The following is a 23,163-nucleotide window of genomic DNA, read 5'->3' on the forward strand; positions in this document are numbered from 1 at the left end:
AAGGTGAGTAGGAAGAGAGTTCAAAGTTTTAGCTGCCAGGTAGGAGAAGGATCTGCCTCCCATGGTGGTTTTGTTGATGCGAGGTACAGTGGCAAGAGCTTGGTTGGAGGATCGTAGCTGACGGGAGGGGGTGTAGAAGGACAGTCGTGTGTTGAGGCATTCAGGTCCAAGTTCCTAAAGTGCTTTGTGTGCGTGGGTTAGGAGGCGGAAAGTAATCCTCTTATTTACGGGGAGCCAGTGGAGGGTTTTCAGATGACCAGAGATGTGTTCTTTGCGCAGGATGTCTAGTATGAGCCTGGCAGAGGCGTTCTGGATGCGTTGGAGTTTTTTCTGGAGTTTTGCGGTTGTACCGGCGTAGAGGGTGTTTCCGTAGTCCAGGAGGCTAGTGACCAATGCGTGGGTGACCGTTTTACGAGTTTCGGTGGGGATCCAGCTAAATGTTTTTTTGAGCATGCGAAGAATGTTGAAACAGGAAGATGAAACGGCGTTGACTTGTCTGGTCATCGAGAGTGAGGAGTCCAGGATGACGCCCAGGTTCCGTGCGTGGTCTGTCGGGATGGGTGCCTTTCCAAGGGCCTCTGGCCACCAAGAGTCATCCCAATCGGAGGGGGAGGTGCCTAAGATGAGGACTTCTGTTTTGTCGGAGTTCAGTTTCAGACGGCTGTGCTTCATCCACTCGGCTACTTCTTTCATTCCTTCGTGTAAGTTGGTTTTGGCGGTGTTGGGGTCTTTTGTGAGTGAGAGGATCAGTTGAGTGTCGTCAGCATAGGAGATGATGTTGAGGTTGTGTTGGCGAGCGATGGTCGCAAGGGGGCTCATGTATACGTTGAAGAGGGTGGGGCTGAGAGAAGATCCTTGTGGCACGCCACAAATGACTTCAGTGGACTCTGACTTGAATGGTGGGAGGCGGACTCTCTGTGTTCTTCCGGTGAGGAATGAAGTGATCCATTCCAGTGCTTTTCCTTGGATTCCGACGTTTCTGAGGTGCTGTAGAAGGGTGCTATGACAGACTGTGTCGAAGGCAGCGGAGAGGTCGAGGAGGATGAGGGCGACTGTCTCCGTTGTCCAGTAGAGCTCGAATGTCGTCAGTTGCAGCAATGTGTTTGGCTCGGAAGCCGGACTGTGAGGAGTCTAAGGATTTGTTGGTTTCGAGGAAGGCGGCGAGTTGATTGTTGACATCTTTCTCGATGACTTTGGCAGGGAATGGAAAAAGCGAGATGGGGCGGTAGTTTGAGTTCGGTGGGGTCCGCTGTGGGTTTTTTCAGAAGGGCGCTGAGTTCTGCGTGTTTCCAGCTTTCCGGGAAGGTGGCGGAGTTGAAGGAGCAGTTGATGACATCTCGGAGGTGTGGTGCTATGATGGAGTCTGCTTTGTTGAAGATGTGATGAGGGCATGGGTCAGTTGGGGATCCTGAGTGGATGGAGTTCATCAGACGGATGGTGTCCTCAGTGGAGATTGGGTTCCAGTCGTTGAGGGTGTTCAGGGGGGGTGAAGGTCCTGCAGAAGGTTGGGTGGGTTGGTCTCCGGGTCGGTTGTCGAAGCTGTTGTGGAGGTCTGCGATTTTGTTGTGGAAGAAGGAAGCTAGGGAGTCGCATAGGGCTTGTGAAGGGGTGATGTCGTTGGAGTTGGCTGATGGGTTGGTGAATTCTTTGACGATGTTGAATAGTTCCTTACTGTTGTGGGCGTTGTTGTCTAGTCGGTCTTTGAATGCGGCTTTCTTGGCAGACCGGATTAGTTGGTGGTGTATGCGGGTGGCGTTTTTGAAGGCGTCCCTGGTGCTGGTGTTTGGGTCTTTTTTCCAGGCCTTCTCGAGGGAGCGACAGATTTTCTTCGATTTCTTAAGATCATCGTTGAACCAGGAGGCGTTTTTGCTGCCAGGTTTGCTTTGACGTTTTTTCAACGGGGCTAGAATGTCGGCGCTGTTGGATATCTATGGGTGAGGTTAGTGGCTGCTTGGTCGGGGTTTGAGGAGTGGACAGGCGGGTTTGGAAGAAGCGAAGAGGAGATCTGGTTGACGGTGATTTTGTTCCAGTTTCTTCGCATGGTGGGTTGAGGATGGTTGTAGATTGTGGACTTGTTGTATGTGAAGTGTACGCAGCTTTGGTCCGTCCAGTGGAGAGCTGTGGTATGACTGAAGGAGACATGTTTGCTGGAAGTGAAGATAGGGTCTAGTGTGTGGCCAGCAATGTGGGTGGGGGTAGTGACCAGTTGTTTGAGTCCGAGGTTGGCAAGATTGTCCAGAAGGGTGGTGGTGCTGCCGTCGTTGCTCTTTTCCAGGTGAAAGTTGAGGTCTCCCAATAGAATGTAATCCTCGGAGGGGAGGGCGTGTGGGGTGATAAAGTCAGTGATGTCGTCTCTGAATTGTGCACGGGGTCCTGGACGCCGGTAGAGGAGGGTGCCTCTGAGTGTGGTTTTGGGGTCCATGTGGATCTGGAAGTGGAGGCGTTCGGCGTTGGTGAGGTGGGCGTCAGAGCTGGTTGAGATGCGGATGGAGTTCTTATGGACGATAGCGATGCCTCCTCCTGTTTATTCGAAGCGGTCCTTACGGATGATCTTGTATCCTTCCGGGATGGCAATGGCGATGTCTGGGGCTGAAGAGGCATTCATCCATGTTTCTGTAAGGAAGGCGACGTCCGGTGAGATGGTGTCGAGTAGATTCCAGAGTTCAATGGCGTGTCTGTGGACCGAGCGGGTGTTGAGCAGGATGCATTTTAGGTGGTTGGTGTCAGGTCTCTGAGTGGTGTTGGCGGATGAGGAGCTGGATTTGGTGCCGTCAAACTTGCAGGAGAAGGGTCCATTGGTGGGTCCAGGAGCGGCTTGGACGCAGTTGGGGGGACGGCCGGGGTTAAGGGCTAGGAGAGTGGAGGCGTCGTAAGTAATGCGGGAGGGCTGGGCATAGCGTGGACCAGGGGGTCTGGCACTGGGCGCGGTCCAGGCGCGGACGGGCGTAGACGGGCTTACCTTTGGCGCACCTTTGGCGCGGCCGAAGCGCGTGGACGCTGCGCGTGGGACCATCTGACATATGTGGACAGTGGAGGGGGCGGAGCGTGGGAGGGGCAGCAGGGAGGTGGTAGTGTGGCTGAGGGGCGGGCCTGGGGAGATCAAAAACAACAAAATGGAGGGTCCGAGGGCAAAGGACACAGGGGTAGAAAACACAGAAAAACAGCGAGTGAGCACAATGTGTACAAAAGCGCTGACAAAATTAAATACCACAACAAGCTATCGAGTGAGCAGCAATCCTGAAATCATATGCGCAGACAGCAATAGAGATCCCAATAGCGCTGGAAGAGGCTGATAATCTACAGAATCGCTACGCGTGTGAGGCGCCAAAATACACAGGCTGATAATCTACAGAAGCGCTACGCGTGTGAGTAGCCAAAATACACAGGCAGCAGCAGTTCAGCGCGTTACAACGATACCAGGATGCGTCACAGCAGGAGCACAGGAGGAGCGTGGTGGAGCGACCGTCCTGAAGCAGGTCCAGGTGGACGCTGGAGTCAGGAACTTCTGAAGAGCAGGCTCTAGCAGACCCGGGACCAGTGGAAGCAGAGGCCTAGATGAAGACCTGTGATGAAGGGTCTCGAAGATGACTGATGTGGAAGGGACAGAGACAGGCATCTCAATATTAAGTTTTGGAGCACCCCACACAAGACCTTGCTGAAGGTCACGATGTCATCACTGGGTGATACCCTATTCTGTGGTGAAGAGCGAGTTGGAGAGTAGTCTGCTTTTGAAGGTCTGGAGTCAGAGGACCACGAAGTAGATCTGTGGCTTCGTCTTCTAGGAGAGCCGTGGTGAGATCTTGAAGACTGACTCCTAGGAGATCTTGATCTGCGCCTTCTCAAAGATGGCGACCTTTGAGGAGTGGCACTATGCTCATGTCCCACAGAAGAGTGAACCCGATTCTATGATCGGAAACCTGGACCTTGTAGGAGTATACTACGGCCTTGAAATCTTCAGAGTCTTCCACTCTCTTATGCTCCCCAGCCATCTCGGAGAGATGTTGGTTGGAGGGGCTGTAGCCGGTGGCGAGGTTTCATAAGTGACTTACACTAACTGGAGTTCTGGGGATGAAGAAACACTCCTGGAGGTTACCACCTGGACATCCTTAGACATCAATTTGTCCCTCCACTTTGCCCTAGGTTTCTTAGCAGGGGGAGACCTGTGACTGGACAGCGACCTCCTCGACGTCGGTCTGGACTGCAATGTTCTCCACTGTGACCATCTAGGCCCGAGGGCGATCCGCGTGGTCTAGACTTAGACCTCCTCGGTGACGGATGCTTCAACGCCAACCTCCTCGGCGACTGAAGCTACAACGTGGACCTCCTTGGTGACTTATGCGCTGACGCAGAGTGCCTTGGCCCAGACTTCCTCGTAGGTGAGGTCTACCTCCTCAACAGCAATCGCCTGCAATGATGCTCAGTTGTAGAATGACTGTCTGACCGGCGTCGAGCCCCTCAGTGTCCAGCTTGATGTCAATGCTGCCACTCTCAACGTGTCTTCAACATGGTCACAGGTCCTTTCGGAGGTGGGCTGTTCTGTCGACGTTGATATGTCGACATCGAGCGACTGCCTCCTGCCGTCGTAGGCGAGCCAGAACTGGACCGCCTATGAGATGGTGTTTTTTTTTTTAATTTGTTTTTATTGCAGAATTAGAAACCACAGAATACAATAGCTCAACCAGTCCACTCGTAACGTCCCCCCGGTCAATCATTAAAACGTACAACATACACAGCCATTCAGCCCGCATCCCGGAGGCCGGGCGGCGTAGTATCCTAGGTAGCAGCAAGGCGTCACGGTGAGTGTCCCACAGGGACCATGGTCGAAAGAACATTTTTCGTATCTGCATTTTACCCCCCCACCCACAACAAATAACAACGTCAGCCATCCCATCTATGCAGTTCAAGGCTGCTAACCGTTCCCAGGCCCGCCCTGCGCTCTGTTAGCCTGCCATGCCTGACCCATGCCCCTCTGCCACCTCCCACTCATCTCCTACGCTCCTCAGGCCCTTCCCAGCTCTGAATCGCCTTCGCGGTCCACCAATCCCCTGGCTTCCGGCCCACCCCGAACTCCCACTAAACAACACCTCAGTGTCCCCTCCCTGGCAACCGCTAACGGTGTGTGTGTCCTAGTCCGAAGTGCAGCATGGACTACGCTACAGTGTCAATGACAATTCTGAGTTAGTACGCCTCGCAGTGTCCACATGTCCCATCCACTCAGTCCTCATCTTCTACTAACGAGTCACGCAAGGCTTGCACCACCAATTCCCATGCACGCACTGCATCCAAGGCTTTCTCATTACCAAGCTTGACGGCCTGCTTCATTCGGAGCACACTCTCACATTCAGACCACCGTAACAATTCATTCTTCCACCTCCTCACTGACGGCCCGCCCTTGGACTTCCAGTGCCACGAGATCTCCCTTTGTGCCAGTATCAGACCCAGGTCAATAAATTTGCTCGTCACCTTAGTGTGTTTGGTGTGCGGGAACCATAGCAACAGACACGCCGCCATGTCGAAATCCACCTCACTATCGGTCACTTCGTTTAGGAGGTCCCCTACCTCTGCCCAATAGGCTTCCAAATGCGAGCAGCTCCAAAACAAATGATCCATGTCCGCCTCCGGAGACGAACACCTCGGGCACCGGGCGTCCTGCACCTGGAAGTATCGCCGTATTTTTTCCGGAGTCAGATAGGCCCTATGTAGCACAAAGAAATGCACTTGTTGGAAACGCGCATTCCTCAAGCCTTTCCACGTGCGCCGTAAAATATGGCTCCACACCGTGTCTGGAATGGGCCTGCCCACACTCTCCTCCCATTTCGCTTTGAGCCCCTGGAGTGGTTCCAGTCCCTCGTGCAACATCCTGTTATGGAGGCAGGTCACAGCCTTAAAGGTGCCCGCTGCCATCACCACATACTGGCACGCCATGGTCGTGTCCGGTTCTATGAGCCCGCCCTTCCAGTGCTTCTGTATAGCCGCCACCACCGCCGCATGCAATAGAAACCCCCCATCAGACAGCCCAAACTGCTCCTGAAGCACTTCGAAGGGCACCAATGTCCCGTCGACATACAGGTCTCCCACCACCTGAAGTCCCGCCTCTTCCCATTCCAGCAAGGGAGACCAATCGCCTCCGTGTGGTAGGGCCGTCAGCATGCCAATCGGAATTTCCGGCGCATAAGGCCGAGCCGCCCTCGCCCTCCTAAGACTCCTCTGCCAGCACAGCCTAAGCGTCCGTTCCTCCATTATGAGGCCCGCAGCTCCAGCCTCTGCTGCATAATAATGTAAGACAGCACGTGGCGCTGTATCCCCAACTCTCGATCACACTCCGGCCCCCAAAACACCCGGGCCACATGTTGCGTGAGAACCTGGAGTTGCGCCGCCAAATAATACAGTTCAAAATCGGGAACAGCCATCCCCCCCTCAACCTTGGGGCGTAGCAACATACTCAGAGCCACTCTACGGCGGCCATGTCCCCACAGGAAACCGATAACCATCGTCCTCAGGTCCCTAAAGATCCTCTGAGGAATCCAAATGGGTAGCGTCCGGAAGTAGTACAGAAGTCGGGGGAGCGCCACCATTTTCAATAGAGCAATCCTACCTAGTACCGTCAGCGGGAGGGTCGACCAAAAGGACATGCTGCCCCTCAGTGCTCGCACGCACCGACCAATATTGCCTTCCAATAGGTCCGTGGTCACATGGTAGATACGGACTCCCAGATAAGTGAAGCAAGATGGCTCCCAGACCACCCCCAAGTCACGAGCAGGGCGGGGCGACTCCGCTCTCAGCGGGAACACACAGGTCTTCGTCCAGTTGACCTTAAGGCCCGACAACTGGCCAAACTCCGACAGCAGGTCCATTCCTCCTTCCAGGGCCCGCTCCGTGTCATCTAAGTACAGTAACAGATCATCCGCGTATAGCGAGATGTGATGTAGCCGCCCGCCGCTGTCTATCCCCGCGTATCTGTCGCCCGACCTGGCGTGGACCGCCAAGGGTTCCATCGCTAGAGCGAACAGGAGGGGGGAAAGGGAGCACCCCTGTCTCGTGCCCCTGCCCACCGGGTATGCCGCAGACACCAAACCGCCCAAACGTACCCGCGCCGTCGCTGAGGAGTACAAAACCTTCGTCCATCGGCGGAACCCATCACCTATGCCGAACCTCTCCAGCACTCCATCCAGGAAGACCCACTCCAAACTATCGAACGCCTTCTCAATGTCCACTGATAAGACCGCTTGGGCCCCATCCTCGTCCAGAACGGCGTCCATTATCCCAACCAGGTGACGGATATTCAACGCCGTGCTCCTCGTGGGGATAAACCCTGCCTGATCCCTGTGTACTAGGCCCGTCATGTGTGGAGCCAGCCTGGTGGCCAGAATCCGGCTCAAGATTTTATAGTCCACCGTCAGCATGGACAACGGGCGATAAGACCTCACATCCGTTGCGTCCCTGCCGGGCTTTAGGAGCGGCACAATCAAAGCCTCCCTCATGGATCCTGGCAAACCCCATGATTCATAAGCCTCCGTGTACACCACCAGCAGTCTGGGCGCCAAGCTGTCTGCAAACTGCCGGGCATTTTATTCTGAGCCATATTTTTAATGGCCGCCCGTATTTCAGTAAGCGTGATCGGGCCGCCCAACTCTTTCGCGTCCTCCCCGTCAAGGACCGGAAGCTGCCTCGCCTCTAGGTACTCCGCAATTACCTGGGCCTCCACCCCCAACTGACTCTGGTACAATTCCTCATAATACACCCGAAAGCACTCCAACACCGCTGCCTGAGAATATACCGTCTCCCCCTGTGCGTTGTTGATGCTAAGGACCGGGCAGCCCCTAATTTCAGGGTTAGCGAGTCTGGTCAAGAGCGTGCCCACCTTGTCCCGTTAAGCGTGCGCTCTGATGGCGTACTGCCTGTAGTCGTAACACCTCAACCGTTCCGTTTCTGTGGCGACCACCTCTTTCGCTTCCAGCAACCGGGCCTGTAAGTCCAGCCTTGCCGGCCTGCGCCGCTCCAAGTCCCTCAGGGTCTCCTCCGCTTTCACAAGCGCATTCAACACAGTCGTACGGGCATTCAAGACCGACCCAGGCATACCCCTCTCACCACCACTTTCATCGCATCCCATTCAGTGGACCTACACGTGGCCGTACCCTTGTTCTCGCCGAAGTAATCATCGATGCCCTGTTGAACAGCCGCACCAAACACTGAGTCCTCCAGCGTGTCCGGCCGGAGCCGCCATGTTGGAATCGCTGAGCGCTCCCGTTGCCACTGGATATGTACCAATAGGGGATTATGATCTGAAATGGTCCTAGCCAGGTATTCTGTGTGTGAGATCAACGGGGCAAGGGACCCGCCACAGAGTACTGAATCTATCCTCACATGCAGTGTATGGAGAGCTGAGTAAAAGGAGTAGTCCCTGGTGTCCCTGTGCTGTTCCCGCCACACATCCAGCAACCCCCACCTGTCCTGCCAGTCCTTCCTGTGCATGGCCAACTTACGCACCGGGGAATCAACAAGGGGGGGGTGAGACCTATCCAGGACCACATCCGTAATCGAATTGAAATCCCCCCCAAGTACCACCGGGCCCGCTAGGAAAGAGGCCAAGGACCCGGAAAGGCCATCGAAGAATCGGGCCTGATCAGTATTTGGCGCATACACACAACAGAGCACCACATCCCTACCATACAACCGCCCCTCCACTGCCACAAACCTGCCATCAGGGTCCACCACTTGGTTCAGCACCTGAAACGGTATCCCCGCTCTCACCCAAATCAGTACCCCTCTGGCATAAGTTGAGTAAGTGGTGCCGAACACCTGACCCCGCCATCTTTTTTGCAACGCAGCACATTCCTTTTTTGTCAGATGGGTCTCTTGTAGCATAGCACCTGGACCCCCCTCCGCACCAGATATGCGTGCACCTTGTGGCGCTTGACCATGGTTCGTAACCCTCGGACATTCCACGTTAGGCATTTTAAGTTAGGTAACGTCCCCATACCAGCAGCAAGCAGTCCAGGTCAAACAACACCAGTTCGCATCCCCACCGAAGCAGTTGCCGCCCCCGAAAGTAACTCTAAAAACAAAAACACCCCGAACCCCACTCCCCAGGACAGAGCCTACAAACCCAGTGTCAGCCCCGATCCAAACCTCAAACCAACCACACATTCTCCTAACCTGTGATCTCCACCACAGAAGGCCTTAAGGGCCCTAGGGGGGTGAGTTCTCGCCGACCCCAGCTAGCGGAGCCCACGCCCCACGCTCCCATCCCGTCCTGCCCACGTGGCACCCTACCCAGCAACCCAACCATCACCAACAGGATACCACCCTACCATCAGATCATGTCCAAGTCTCAACACAGCCTCAACCGTGAAATATCCCATCAGAAGTCTGGGGGGTCACCACCGGCCCCTTCGAACTTTCCGTTTCCGAAAGGTCCTCTCCTGTCCTGCTGCCCTCACCGCCAGAGTCCGACTCCACCAGTTCACTTTCCTGCTGCGACCCCGTGATGGCCGCCGTCGCTGCGAGCGCATCCCTCTTTTCCGCAGCCATTTGGGCCTCCCGTTTCTCCCGCTGGCGCCTATTACGGGACCGGATGCATTGCGATTGTCTGATCTGAGGTGGTTTAGGCCGATCGCCTACTTTTGTGCGACCTGTCCGTCCCCGCTCTGTACGACTCCAGCCACTGCCATGCCTCGTCCGGAGTCTGAAAGAAGTGCGTGGTCTCATCCAGGATGACCCGCAGCATATCCGGGAAGAGCAAGGAGTATTGAATGCCCTCCTCTCGCAGCTCCTTCTTCACCGCCAGGAACGATGCTCTGTTCCTTTGGACTGCTTGGGTGTAGTCCGGGAAGATTGTGACCCTACTGTTCTCCACCTCAAACGGGCCCAACGTCCGAGCCCTCTGGATGAGGAGGTCCCGGTCCTTATAATGGAGGAGCCGCACCACCATCGGTCGGGGGGGGCGGCCAAGTCCTGGCGGGCGAGCAGGCACCCTGTGGGCTCTCTCCAGGGTAAAGAAAGGAGTAAGCCCCTCCGGCGCCACCACAGTTCGAAACCAGTCCTCCATGTAGGCCACCGCATCATCCCCCTCAATTCGCTCGGGCAGGCCTACGACCCGCACGTTATTCCTCCTATTACGGCCTTCAGCATCCTCCGCACGTCGTTCCAGCGAGTCCAGCCTGGCCAGGATGTCCGTGATCTTATGCTCCGCTGTCACTACCGACGGTTTCAGGTCCAATAGCAACTGATCATGGTCCTTGACCTTATCCGCCAGCTTCGCATGGTCCGCTCGCAATAGCCCCAGCCCCGTGGCTACTTGCGCAATGTCCTGCTGCAACGCCTCCTTGGTCGAGGTAATTGCGTCCAGTATGGCATCCAGGCGTCTATTCAGTCGCTGCTCCTGGTCCAACTCCGGCGGGGGGGTCTCGCCCACCTGGGACAGCGCCACCATGTCCCCCTGTCCGCGCTCCACAGCCACCAGCCCTCCCGTAGCCGCCATCTTAGGGCAATGCGTCACAGGCCAGGAAACCCGTCTGGTCCCGGCACTCGCAGGTCGGTGCAAGCTTCCCAATATTGAGCGGGATCAAGTGCCACCGCCGATGCCCCCAGCTCCAAGGGCCAAGTGGGTACGCACTGTCCGACCTGCCCCCTCGTGAGCCAGGAGGAGGAAGGGAAAAGGGAGGGACAGCGGCCAGCAAATGTTCTCGAGATACGAGCGGAGCCGGGGTCCCTGCCCCCTGATCCCCTGAACTTCAGGACTGTCGCCACAGTCCCTACTGCTTCGCTCTCTCGGCTGCAGAGTCCTCTGCCAGTCGGGACCAAGGCCGCTCAGTGTCTATGTCCGGAGCCGCCCGTCCGCTCCGCCACCATTTTCTTCTCACTCTCGGCGACACCTCAGCCGTCGCTCATCAGGGTCTCCTCAGGGCTAGCAAACCCCCAGCAACTTCCCACCGACACCCAGCGGCCCCCCTACACTTCGTAGGGCAGGAGTGTCGATCACGGGTCGCCCAGGGTGCTGAAATCAGGAGAATTAGCGGGATTCCACCCGGAGCTGCGAGCTCACGCCGCCATCCCGATCGGCGTCCAAGCCACGCCCCCGCCTATGAGATGGTGTTGATGTCCGCCTGTGATGGGACTTCGTACCTGAAGTCGTTCGCTTCTCCGACGAATGGGGCCTCAACATCGACTTTGACGCTGAAGGGGAGCACAAGGGTGCTATTGACGCTGATCTGTCTCCCAAAGGTGTATGAGACCAGTGTTGCCTCTTCAAGTTCTCACCCTTGTCCTAGCGCTCCAACTTTTTTTGCGATGAGGGCTTCTTCGAGAGATGTTCTGCTCGGCCACTTTCTGGTTCCTTTCCTCTCTCCTGCATAGCATGCAGTTTGATTTTCTCCCTTTCTTTAAGGGTTCTTCTAGAAAAACATCTGCAGTGGTAGCACTCATCTGGTCTCTGAGATGAAGGTAGAAAAGCAATACAGACCGAGTGCAGGTCCGATTTAGCTATCTTTTGTCCACAGGCCGGGCACTTATTGAATAAGGCTGGCATTTTGACAGGAAAAAATTTACCTCAATCAGAAAAACAGAAGGATTTAGTACCCCAAGTACTAAAGACATCGAGTGAAAGTAAAAAAAGTCATTTTAGACCAACAATTAGTGAGAAAAAAACCCTGCCTATCTCAATGCTCCAGGATCCTCACAGAAGGAGCCGGAAAAAAGAACTGACCTAACTGTCACCTGTGGGGCATGACGGGAGCCTGGAGGTTCCTGAAGGTCTTAAAGGCACGGCACCAGTTTTTTCCAACTGTTTTATATGCAGCTTCTCTAGGCTGATCTGCCTCTATGATCGTGCCTTTTTACCTTTGAAATAAAAGCTATGATGTCAAAGTAAACAGAGCAGTTTTCTTCTCTGTTCTGTATCATGAGAATATCATGGTGTCATTTCTTTATTATTTCAAATGTATATATATTTACAATGCAATATTGGGCATATTTGAGCCTAGTAATGTGTTTTTTCGGCTGCATATGTATGTATAATTGCATAGTAACTTTATATTAGTATATATATATATATGTATCCAAAAGTATCTTAACTTTGCATAAATTGACGAGGCACTGTCCCAAAATGTCAAAACTATGCCAGAAGTTAAGAAATGATTACCAAAACAGGATGTTTATATTTTATTCAATACCTTGCACATTGGTTCGCACTAGCACTTTATACTCTTTCATAGAGTTTTTCATATATATACACCACTTTCCTGGCAATTTCCATCCTCTTGGGTTTGCTCAGGATCATTGCATATTATCACACCTCCCACTGGTGTGGGATCCTGACTGAAACCGAAGTTACACAGAACTACCTAATAAGCAAACTGACACCAGAGGGAAAAAACAACAGTTGATGGACAGAATGCAGAACAATGTCGTACATTCACCCCAGTACAGAGATCTGGGCCTAAATCCATCGTTTTTTTGCTCACCAGTTTGAAGCCAGTCATATGCAAATCAGTCTTGACCCTGTGCCCCATGGAAACAGTCCAGCCCGAACTGGCAGTTCGGGCTGTCCCATTATCTTCTGTGTTTGAACCTTTGAAAATAAAATATTTTGATAGGAAACAACTGTGCTTTTAAATATTAAATGTCACCCCTAAATGAGCGTGCAGCCGACAAGGAAGGGTGTCTAGTATTTGAAATTTGTGAATGCAAAAATAAAGGACAAAACCCACTTTTGCGGCTAGTGAAAGAGAAGTCCATGAAGGGTAAAAGGGCAAGTAAAGATACATGAGTGACAGCCGACAACTTACCATGGTGCTGCCATTATTCAAAAGATAAGATCCGGGACAATAGGTTCATGTTAGCAACAGATTCTGGTCTGTGCCAAGACAAACACAAGGAGATGATGGATGGAGCGCTGAAACTTTTCAGACACTCACCCCCGGTCACAGCTCTGGGTTGAATCCATAATCGTTCTTTAGCTCACTTCACCACCTCAGTTCAGAACCAGCTCTTTGCAAATCAGTCTTGACCCTGTGCCTCATGGGAACAGTCCAACCTGAACTGCCAAGCCATGACTTCCCTGGACTGCAAACAAACATCCGGTTTCGGGCTAACAGCCCTCATCAGCCAGGCTAGCTTGAATCTAGTGGCTAAGTGAGCAACGGACCCACGTCTGGGCACACCCTGTCAACTAATGGTGAACAAAGCAGAAACAAGGAAATGATGGATGGAGCCACTTAAACAAATTATTCCAATAGCAGTGTTCCGTTTGCAGGGAGACATATTGAAATAGGTGGGATTACTATAGGCTTGATGAATAAATGATTGGCGCACATATTTCTCCAAGATAAGGATACAGCTTGGATGATATACTCAGCAAGGCATAAGAGGTGGGGGAGTTGGTCGAGAAACTGTGACGACACAGATAGTCAAAACAAAAGCGCATTTCCTAGGGCAGATATGGAAGACATCTGATGTTCCAAATCACGTGGTGAGACAGAGGGTATTTGCTATTGAGCAGCCCTTCTTTATAATCAGCCCAGAGAACAGTAATGAGGCTACTACATTACCTAAAGAAACAATAAAGAAGCATTTGTATAGGGGTAACACAATCAATGGGGGTTGTAATACCCTCTCTTCATGAGAAAGTGATAGGATTAAGAAGGAAAGTTTGATAACAGTGTTTTTTGGAGGTTTTAATGTTCAGAATCAGTTTCAGCACCCTGTTAAATGGGGGCATTGCCTGCTTTGTATTCGGTTTTAATGAAGGCTGCCTCCACACAGTTCAAACCTTTCTCAACAGGGGACAGTAGAATCCTTGCCTTGATTTAACATGTTATTAATGTTCCCAAGTTTCTTTTTTGGTACTCATTTTCAAAGATAATGTTGCTTGGAATGTAACCACTTCCGGCAATCAGTGTCATTACCTCTGGCATATTAGTCTTTCACACAGAGGTCCTGCAGCAGAAATCGACCCACAATGATTCTTCATACACCCCATTTCTTTTTTACCTCGAAAATAGCCAGTCTCACTACCGTCCTTGCCTACATTTGGGCTTTGTGACTATATCTATTCAATGTCCTCTCTTTTCAAACCCCTCACAGTCATAGCGTCTATTAATCTTCACTCTTAACTTCCCCTCATCTAGATAACCGAATAACATGTTTAAATAACATGTTTGCCCCCCCACACCCCCAACTCAAGAGGAAATCAGTATCTTTTTGATCTTATTTAGAACTTTTTGTCCAGTGGCGGCTGGTATTTAACGCCGGTTTCGAGTGGCAGTGTGGGGAAGGAGGGAATGAAATTTAAAAAATTCACACTTACCTGTCTACCGCCTGCCATTGCTGCCCCCTCCTCCCGGTCCTCTTCCCCGCTTCCAGGGCGAGAAGCAGGATGAAACAGCTCCCAGCCTCCCGATAGCCAATCACAACGCTTGGTCTGAGTGCCGTGGATCGGTGCTCTGCTAGAGAATGACAGGCTGGGCATGTTCTCCATGCAGGCTGTAATGCAGCCTGCATGGAGAACATGCAAAGTGTGCATGTATATTTATTTGTTAAGCCTCAGAGGGTAGACCAGATATGCACACGCACTTTAGGGAGTGCAAACCACTCCTCCTCTCCGCTGCCAGCAGAGCAGCCCACTCACATCGCCCGCATAGCTGCCGCAACAAGGAAAAAATAAAATAACTTAGAGGTATTATTATTTTATTTTTCCTTTAGTGACACTGTTTAAAAGCAGTGCGGCGTTTCACTGTGTAAAGTTTCCTTGTCTCTTAACAAGACTCCTCCTTCTGCCTTAATTTATCAAACCGCTATTAACCATGAAATGAGGGAAATGGTTTCTTTATGAACATTTCGAAAAACACTGTTTCTGGTACAGCAACTCGATGGTTTGATTTCGTAAAGTGTAAAGGGACAAAACCTAGGCCACTTTTATCTATCATTCCAAACCTCTGCTGTCTCAGTCCCTCGATATTCTTCATTAATTCAGCAAGTTGTAATATTTTTCCATTGCATATTCACGATCACGATGTACTTTAGAAATCGCCATTCATTCCTAGAGCCTCATCTTCAATTGAGTATCTATCTGCATGCCTTGTCAATAATGCAGAACGTACAGGCAGCAGGTAAAAATGTCGCAAGGAACATGCTTTGAGTCAAATACTTGAGATGTACAGACATATCTGTACATAAATCCGTCAACAACATATACAAAATATAATTAAATATTGCTCTCGAAAGGACAATGTAACAAAAGCTTCTAGTAAAATACAACATCTTCTGTGAAAAGATCCAGCAAGACTCAATGAATGGAAGAGTCACCAGTAGTCACCACTAAACTGTAGGGAAAGCAATAGAGTACACAAATGTGAAAATACTCCTAAAGAAAAATGCTTTATAATTTGTGTTTTTAATTCAAGGTAAACTTTATTAACACATAAAACTACTATTCTTCGCTCTTTCCTGTAGAAAAGATGGCCACTGACGAGATTCATTTCAACCACAGACGTCTACTGACAAATGAAAGACGAGACATTCCTTTAAGCACATCACTTACTTCAAATGTTTTCTCATACATTTCCATGGTGTCCATCTCTGGTCTTATTTCCCTTTGTAAGGAAGTCATCAGGAGGTCTGCAATGTTACAAGCATCTTCTCGCTGTAAAGGGGACATCTCAGAAAACTAATTCAGTGTAGTTGTGAAGTAAAAATACATAACAGCATCTGTACTGTCCTTCCGATAAAGTTCAAAACAATGCAAAGACAGTTCAATCTTCTCTCCCTATCACAACATGCTACCGCAAAGTAGCTAACGGCTGCACAAAGAGGTTTTATTTAGTACTCTACATCATCAATGGTCAACGGCAGACAAGCAGGTGCAAACCAAGAAGTGTAGACACAAATATAACTCATCATGATAAAAGTTAGTTCACCGTGCTCTTGAAAGCAGTTAAATAACAAATGGAAGTAGCGGTGTGCTCAAGGTGAGATGCACAGAAAAAGGTTAAGTAGCCCGGGAAGAACAGATCTTGAGAAGAACGTTTTGGAGTCCATGTGTAGTTGTCATTATGGTTAAGGGGACATATCGGTGTATGTATATATACATATAACACAAGAAAACCTGCATGAAATAAAGTGTGATTTCTTACCAGCCCGCTGTGTCGGTGTCCGGTGTTAAAGAAAACTGGAAATTGGAATATGTTATATATATACATACTGAAAAAAACATAGGTTTGGGGCCTGATATAGTTAGGGATTAGCATTTAAAAAAGCCTTTGAAATTCAATGAAAAAACATAGGTTTTAGGGGTGTCGTTTGAGAGGTCATCAGTGAGGTCATCAGTGATGTCATCAGTGATGTCATCAGTGATGTCACTGACCATGTCATGAATGATGTCATATGTGACATCATCCACAGTTTGAAACAGTCGACATGTTTCGAAGCTAGGCTTCTTCTAGGCACATACTAGCCTTTTTTTTTTAGTTTAATATCACTTTTCTGTAATTGATCCAAAATTTTCGAGGGACGGGAGTAACGTGGGGATCTGTGCACCCCGTCCAGAAGAAGCCTAGCTTCGAAACATGTCGAGGCACACACAAGGTGTTGTACATTAACATACAAAATACCTCACTATCACCCTTTTAACAGTACCAGTACGGGGGCCCATTAAAGTTTTTGTAGACCTCACGTGCTAGGTACCTTTTTAACCTCACTTTGTCACTCTTCGGATCCCACCACTCTTTTTTACACATTTAACCTCACATGCACTACACATAGTCAATTAATAAAAGTGCTCCCGCGTAGTCGCCGGTTAGCAGCATGCCGCATCCCGTAGAAGGGTGCGAAGACCCCAATGATTAAGCATGACACCAAGGGTCCTTTTGGTGTGTGAGGGGTATTTAAAGAACACAGTGTGCTCCCCACCATTGTAGGGACCACTCTAACAAAATCAAGATGTGGTTTCTTTTTGTTTAAATAAATCTGTAGAGGGAGAACAAATCAACTTTTCTTTCCTCTCCCCTGTTATATTTATTAATCAGACAGCTGATATAAGCACAGACCAGCTGATCCAGGATTTACTTTCTAATCGGCCCCTGATAACAAATTAGTTCAGCTGGACTATTTTTTTTTCACTAATCAAATGGCCTAAAGAGCCAAAATGTAGAGTTTTCCAAGGTTCATCGCAGACCATAATTCTCTCATAGCTGAATTCCCACTAACTGGCATTACTAGAGCACTGAGGCCCTGGACTAAGTATGGGCGAATTTTGCGGATTCGCGGTCCACGAAATCGTGCAAAATGGCAAAAAAAATCACGAACTCGCGGATTTGCAAAAATATGTGACCACGTGTGTCTGTAACTTTGCCACCGCGCCGAAAGGTGCCGAGGTCCCTTGAGTGAGCTGTCCATCACAGTGGTGGAAAGGGCGGGAAGACATTGCATACCCTAGTGTGTGTGGGGCAGGGCCAAACGGGTGGGGCTTCCATGCGAGTTCACATGCCTCTTAAAGGGTCAGAGACCGATCAGAGCAGCAGATGAGAAGACAGTAGCCTCCAGGTCACAGGAAGTACACGGGGATTGCGCTCGAGAAACTGGTGGATGCAAAGACCTCCATCAAGGATTACATCTAATTGTAGGCGGTAGATATGGGGAGGAAGCACACCTGCCTAGCCTAGACCATGCTCACTATTTGTTTGGGCTGATTATAATGCGTGACTGAATTTGAGCTTAGTTGTAACTATTCTCTGACCCTGCCTCGGGCTCCCGGCTCTTTAGGGTCAGGACAGGGTCAGAGAATAGTTTCAAGTAAGCAACTTCAACTCTGGCAGCTTGCCAGTGCCACCATTTGTAACTATTCTCTGACCCTGCCTCGGGCACCCGGCTGTTTAGGGTCAGGACAGGGTCAGAGAATAGTTGCAACACATCCTGACAGAATGTAAATCTGCCTGCGAGCAGATTTGCGGATTTTTCGGCTATTTCGTGGATCGCGAAATTACCAAAAATCCACAAATTCCATGAGCGGAACAGATTTTGCGCCCATATTTACCCAGGACCTTTGAAAGAAAACTTCTGGGCGATCAGCTATATCATGAACACATGTCTAAGTGGATTTTGGAATTTTTTGATATTAATAGGGGCTCAGCTTCAGAAATTATAGTCTGGGATACTTTCAAAGCAGGGCTTCAAGGGGAGACTGAGTTTCCCCATTGCCTGACAGAAAGCTCTGCAGAAGGAGATTGGGAATTGGTTTGAGCAGTTAAAAACCACTGCGTTAGAACTGATGGAGAAAGTAATTATGGGGCATAACATTGAGGATTGTCAGCAGGCATTTGCGATCATTAAATCTAAAATATATCATCATTTTGGAACTGAGGTGGTAGTCAAATATGCACAATATAGGTTTGAGGTATATGAATTGGGGGTAAATACTGGGCGTGTCGTGGCAAATAGTGTTCGACAATGAGAAGTTGCCAATTGAATTTAGAAAATCAGAGATCATTTAGATCAAATTCAAGACATCCCAACAGAAGACTTAAATATATTACAAAGAACTATATACCAAGAGAGTGTCTCCACCATGGGAGAAACCTTTGGAAGATTTTGTTTAGGGACCTTGGCGGTCACAGATGCACAAAATGAAATTCTTGCTTCCCAGATTACTTGGGAAGAGCTCGAGACTGCCTTAGCTTCCCTAGCTCTTGGGAAGGCTACTGGCCCAGATTGTATTCCCCTACAATTTTATAGGGTATTTTCGAAATCCCTGCGGCAAGAAATGTTACAAATCTTTTAGTAGGCCCAAAGGGGTAGGTGTCTATTTCATGGCAGAAGGCAACTATAGCTGTGTTTAAGACAAAAGGGAATCCTGACCTGGCACCAAAATCATATTGACCTATTTCACTTACAAATTGTCATAGCAAGATCTATTCAAAAATACTTGCAGATTAGGTAAGGTCATCATTCCCTTGGTATCACTTTGCCAACACGGGTTCATTCCCGGTAGGGAGACGACAGAATGTCCCTCGGCTAATTGCCTTGTTGAACTGGGCTCAGGCCACTGAGTCAGCGCTGGGGGTAGTCCTGATGGACGTGGCAAAAGTGTTTGACAGGGTATCCTGGCTGTATCTGTGGTATCTCTAGCAATGGAAAGGAATGTGCGAACAATTTATTCAGGCGATTAAGGCAATATATCACTCACCAAAAGCTGTAATTCGCATATCCGGGCAGGACTCATAGGAGCTAGATATCAGTAGAGATACCAGGCAGGGGTGTCTGTGTTCCCCTCTGCTATTCACTCTTTACATTGACCCCCTTCTAAAAAAATTAGAGCAGAATACTAATATTAATGCAATAAAGGTCAATGACTGACTATAGGGCACTGGCGTATGTGGATGACATCGCAGTGCTCACCGCTGATGTCGCCTCAGCACTTCGAGAGGTTAAGTCTGTAGCTGAACAGTTCAGTATCCTGATACAAGTTAAATATGGAGAAAAGACAGATTCTTTGCTCCAAGGCTGCTCGATCTGCAGACCTCCCAGTAGTTCAGGAGTCAACATATTTAGGGGTAAATATCACAGTGGTTGTAGAGAAAATTCAAGTTTTTAATATAATCCCAATAATGGACGATGCGAGTAAGAAACTAGAAGGGCTAAACCTATCTTTATTTGGGCGGAGCAATGTTATTAAAATGTATTTTTAGAACGGTCCCTTTAGAATTTTCATTGTCCTACCTAGCAAGGATGGACAGGATCAGTCAGAAATTTCTATGGGGGTACCGTAAACCTAGATGGGCGGCCAAATGGCTGACCCTCCCAAGAGAGCACTGCAGATGAGCGATTACTAGCTTTCTTTTCTATTATTGGGCATCGATTCTACAACATATAGGTATCTTATTAGTCGGGGATGAGACGGAAGTACCATTAGAGGCCAGGCTGACTATATATGAAAGAGGGATGGAGGCTGAAGCGAAGGGATGCTTGGTCAGGATATAGGAAACCAGTATTATTAAAAAAAAAAACTAAATACTGAAAGCAGCTTAGAGAATATGGAACCCGGTACGGTGGAAATTGAAGATCACTTCTGTTGCAAGAATGACCTTTTTTTACAGACATCGGGTACATCGATGGGAGCAACATTTGTGCAGAGTCTGGCCTGCATTTATGTAGGCCAGTTTGAAGAGCACCATCTGTATCATCCATCTAAACCCTTCCAGAGACCTATTTGCCTCTGGAATAGGTATACTGATGATGTCTTGTGTGTGTGGTCAGGTCCAGGAAGCTATCTCCTTAAATTTTTGGAGTGGCTGAATGGTCGTGATGATAGCTTAAAATTTACATTGAGCATAAGTGATGAAAAGGCGACATATCCGGACTTGGACATTGGAATGAACAAGCAGCTCACTTCAAGTGTACATCAGAAACCGACAGATAAGAACTCACTGTTGCATTATCAATCAGAGCTTTGAGGGATAATCTCCCAGTGGAGCAGTTTCTCAGATACCGGAGGAACTGCTCCTTCACCTGTGATTATCTACGGCAATCTGAAAGGCTCACTGAGAGACTAGTGCAACGTGCATATCCTAGGAGGATTGTCAATAGAGCTCATAAGAGGGCGCAAAACACTCCATGGAAGGCTCTACTAGAAAGGAACTCAAAAAAATCCAATGCTATGGCTCTAAAGGTGTCAGCTCCCTTCTTCAGCCTTACTGCCCAAGCAGAGTGCTACGATCTTCCTCTCATAATCTTCTTAAGATTCAGAGATTCTCAAAGGGCCAGATGGGGAGGCAGAGCATTCTCCACCCTGGCGCCCCGGACTCTGGAACTCCCTTCCTCCTGAACTGGCCTCTCAACCCATGCCTAGGTTGTTCCATAAACAACTGAAAACCTGGCTCTTTCGGGATGTTTATTCGTAGACCCTGTTCTTGGTGCTTAAAGACTTCTATTCTATGTTTGTTCTTGTGCTGAAAGACTTCTGCTGTATGTCTGTCTTGTCCACGTTGTTCTGTATGGCGCCTTGATGCCCTTGGGCTAAGTCGCGCCTTATAAGGCCCATTTCATTCATTCATTCATTCATTCATTCAATGACTGCTTGTCTGTTGTATTGATTTATGATCCTCTCTCCACAAAGATTTGCAGGCCATAAGAAAGCATTGGTCTCTGCTGTCTACCAATGATTATCAAATGCCGCACTCAAGGTTTGCTTTAAAGCGTGCCCAGAATTTAAAGGACAGGTTTGCCCATTCGAGGCCGGAGCAGCAAAGGGTAAATACATCCATTCCATCTGGGCACTACCCATGTGAGGGGTGCTCAGTATGTGAGTTAACAGAGAAAACTATGTGTGCAGCTGCAGAATGGAAGAACGTGGCACCTTAATAGGTTCAGCAATTACAACTCTATGAATGCCATTTACAGATTAACATGCTAATGTGGGCTGCACTATATCGGCCTTACAACCCGAAAAATCTAAGTCAGGGTGCAAGAGTATCTAAGTACCATTAAACCAGGAACATTGACCATTAAATTGGTCCAACACTACCGAGAAAAACAACACAACCACAGAGCAGTAAAATGGGTGGTCTTAGAGAAGGTAGTGGGTGATTCAACAATGTGGAGAAAATCCTTGCTATGAAGGAGGCTCGCTGGATTTATTCCGAAAAGACAGATCAAGTTGGCCTGAATGACCAAATTGAGTGGATTAAGATCAGTAGACAGTGAGTGGCTTATTCTTTGGGATTTATGTTTAGTGGTGCTCCTATGAGCAACAAAGGTGCTTGCTAAGGGGAGAAAAGTGTAAATATACACACACCCCTTCCACTAAGTGAGAGCTGGTATGTGGGCCCATGGCTCTCACTAGGTAAATATTTACCGAAATTATAGGACCTTTAGCTACAAATGTAGTACAGTCAGTGAATGTATGATTACCTGCACTGAATTAACAGAAAGAGATGGGTGGTGTTTCCCTTGACTTACCAGTTGATGTTTTTTCTATCTGTGTATGCTTGTCAGTCACTCCTTTGCTTGATGTATATAGGTCCAGGGAGGTGATCGCTGACCTCTGTTGCCCTGAGGGCTTTGCCACTACTTTTGAAATAGGCAATGAAACATGTTGGCCATCCTCAAAGTGGTTAACAACATGCTGTGTTTTGAATATTTAGCCAACTCACGCTGTGGAATAAAAAGTTAGGAGTGCGTATGTGAGTTGATTTTATTTGAGACTTCTTCTGTCTCATTTCTCCTGGGGTCTTGTTTTTCTTTTCAATTTTCACACCTTTGCCGCACTGGACACATTTTATTTTACATGAGAAAGTTATTGATGATACGTACGTGGGCAAGCTGGTAAGAACCTACCAGTAGCTCCTCCGGCGGTGCGCATGTGAGATACTTTCTCTTTTTCTTACACATTTTTGCACCTTTATGCCTTTGCGACACGTCTACATTTAATTATTGAGTGGGGCTGTTTGAGTGAACGGACTGTTGACTGGTATCGTTCCCTGTTCTGGGATTTTTTTAAATTATTAACCATTGAGGCACAGGGGATTAAGTCAGAGTTCATGAAAAGAACTAATGAGTTTGGGAAAGGATAAATACATCGCCCAACAAGTAATCCTACGTATCCACATATTAATGGATCAAAGTGCCTAATAAAGCCAGGTCCTTGTTGTTGGATTGGAAATCTCCAATCTCAATGCTTGTACTCCATTCTCTGCTTTAGGGATAAGTCACTTTTAGGTGGGTGAAAAAGGGGATCAGCTCCATGGGTGATCAGTGTGGGGGAGGGCAACTTCTGTCATTTATGAACTTGCAGGAAAAGTTTGGGGTGGATAAAAGAATTGTTTTAATATTTGTGGCTACGGAGTTATTTGGGGGAAAGGAAAACAGGGAAGACTTTATTTCGGGACAAATACCCTTGGTGGAGACATTGAGGGTTAAGTCCCGGATCAGGAAGATCTACCAAATTTTAATTCAAGCCTCCCCAGATGACATTGACACGCAGAACGTGAAATGGGAAATTAGATTTGAAATTGAATCAATAGATATTGAGTAATTCTTTGAGCTGGCGAATCGGGTGTTAACTGGGATTCTTAGGAGCCCGCAGTTTGTGTTTTTGATCTCTATTACACCCCTGTAAAGATCGCTAAATGGGATGGCAAGGGTGGGATGGAAATGCAATAGATGTTGTTTATA

General features: G+C 48.9%; 1 protein-coding gene across 2 annotated transcripts in view; it reads right to left on the bottom strand.

Annotated features, from left to right (window-relative positions):
- Positions 1–23,163, bottom strand: part of IRAG2 (inositol 1,4,5-triphosphate receptor associated 2) — a 1,414,859-nt gene that overhangs the window by 730,753 nt on the left and 660,943 nt on the right. For both annotated transcript variants that reach the window (XM_086920312.1, XM_086920307.1), the window contains exon 15: positions 15,539–15,640. In XM_086920312.1, the coding sequence (XP_086776438.1) occupies positions 15,539–15,640 (102 nt within the window). The remainder of the gene's footprint in view (positions 1–15,538; positions 15,641–23,163) is intronic.

Source organism: Lissotriton vulgaris, chromosome 1_1 (genome assembly GCF_964263255.1).
Source record: "Lissotriton vulgaris chromosome 1_1, aLisVul1.2, whole genome shotgun sequence".
NCBI lineage: Eukaryota > Metazoa > Chordata > Amphibia > Caudata > Salamandridae > Lissotriton > Lissotriton vulgaris.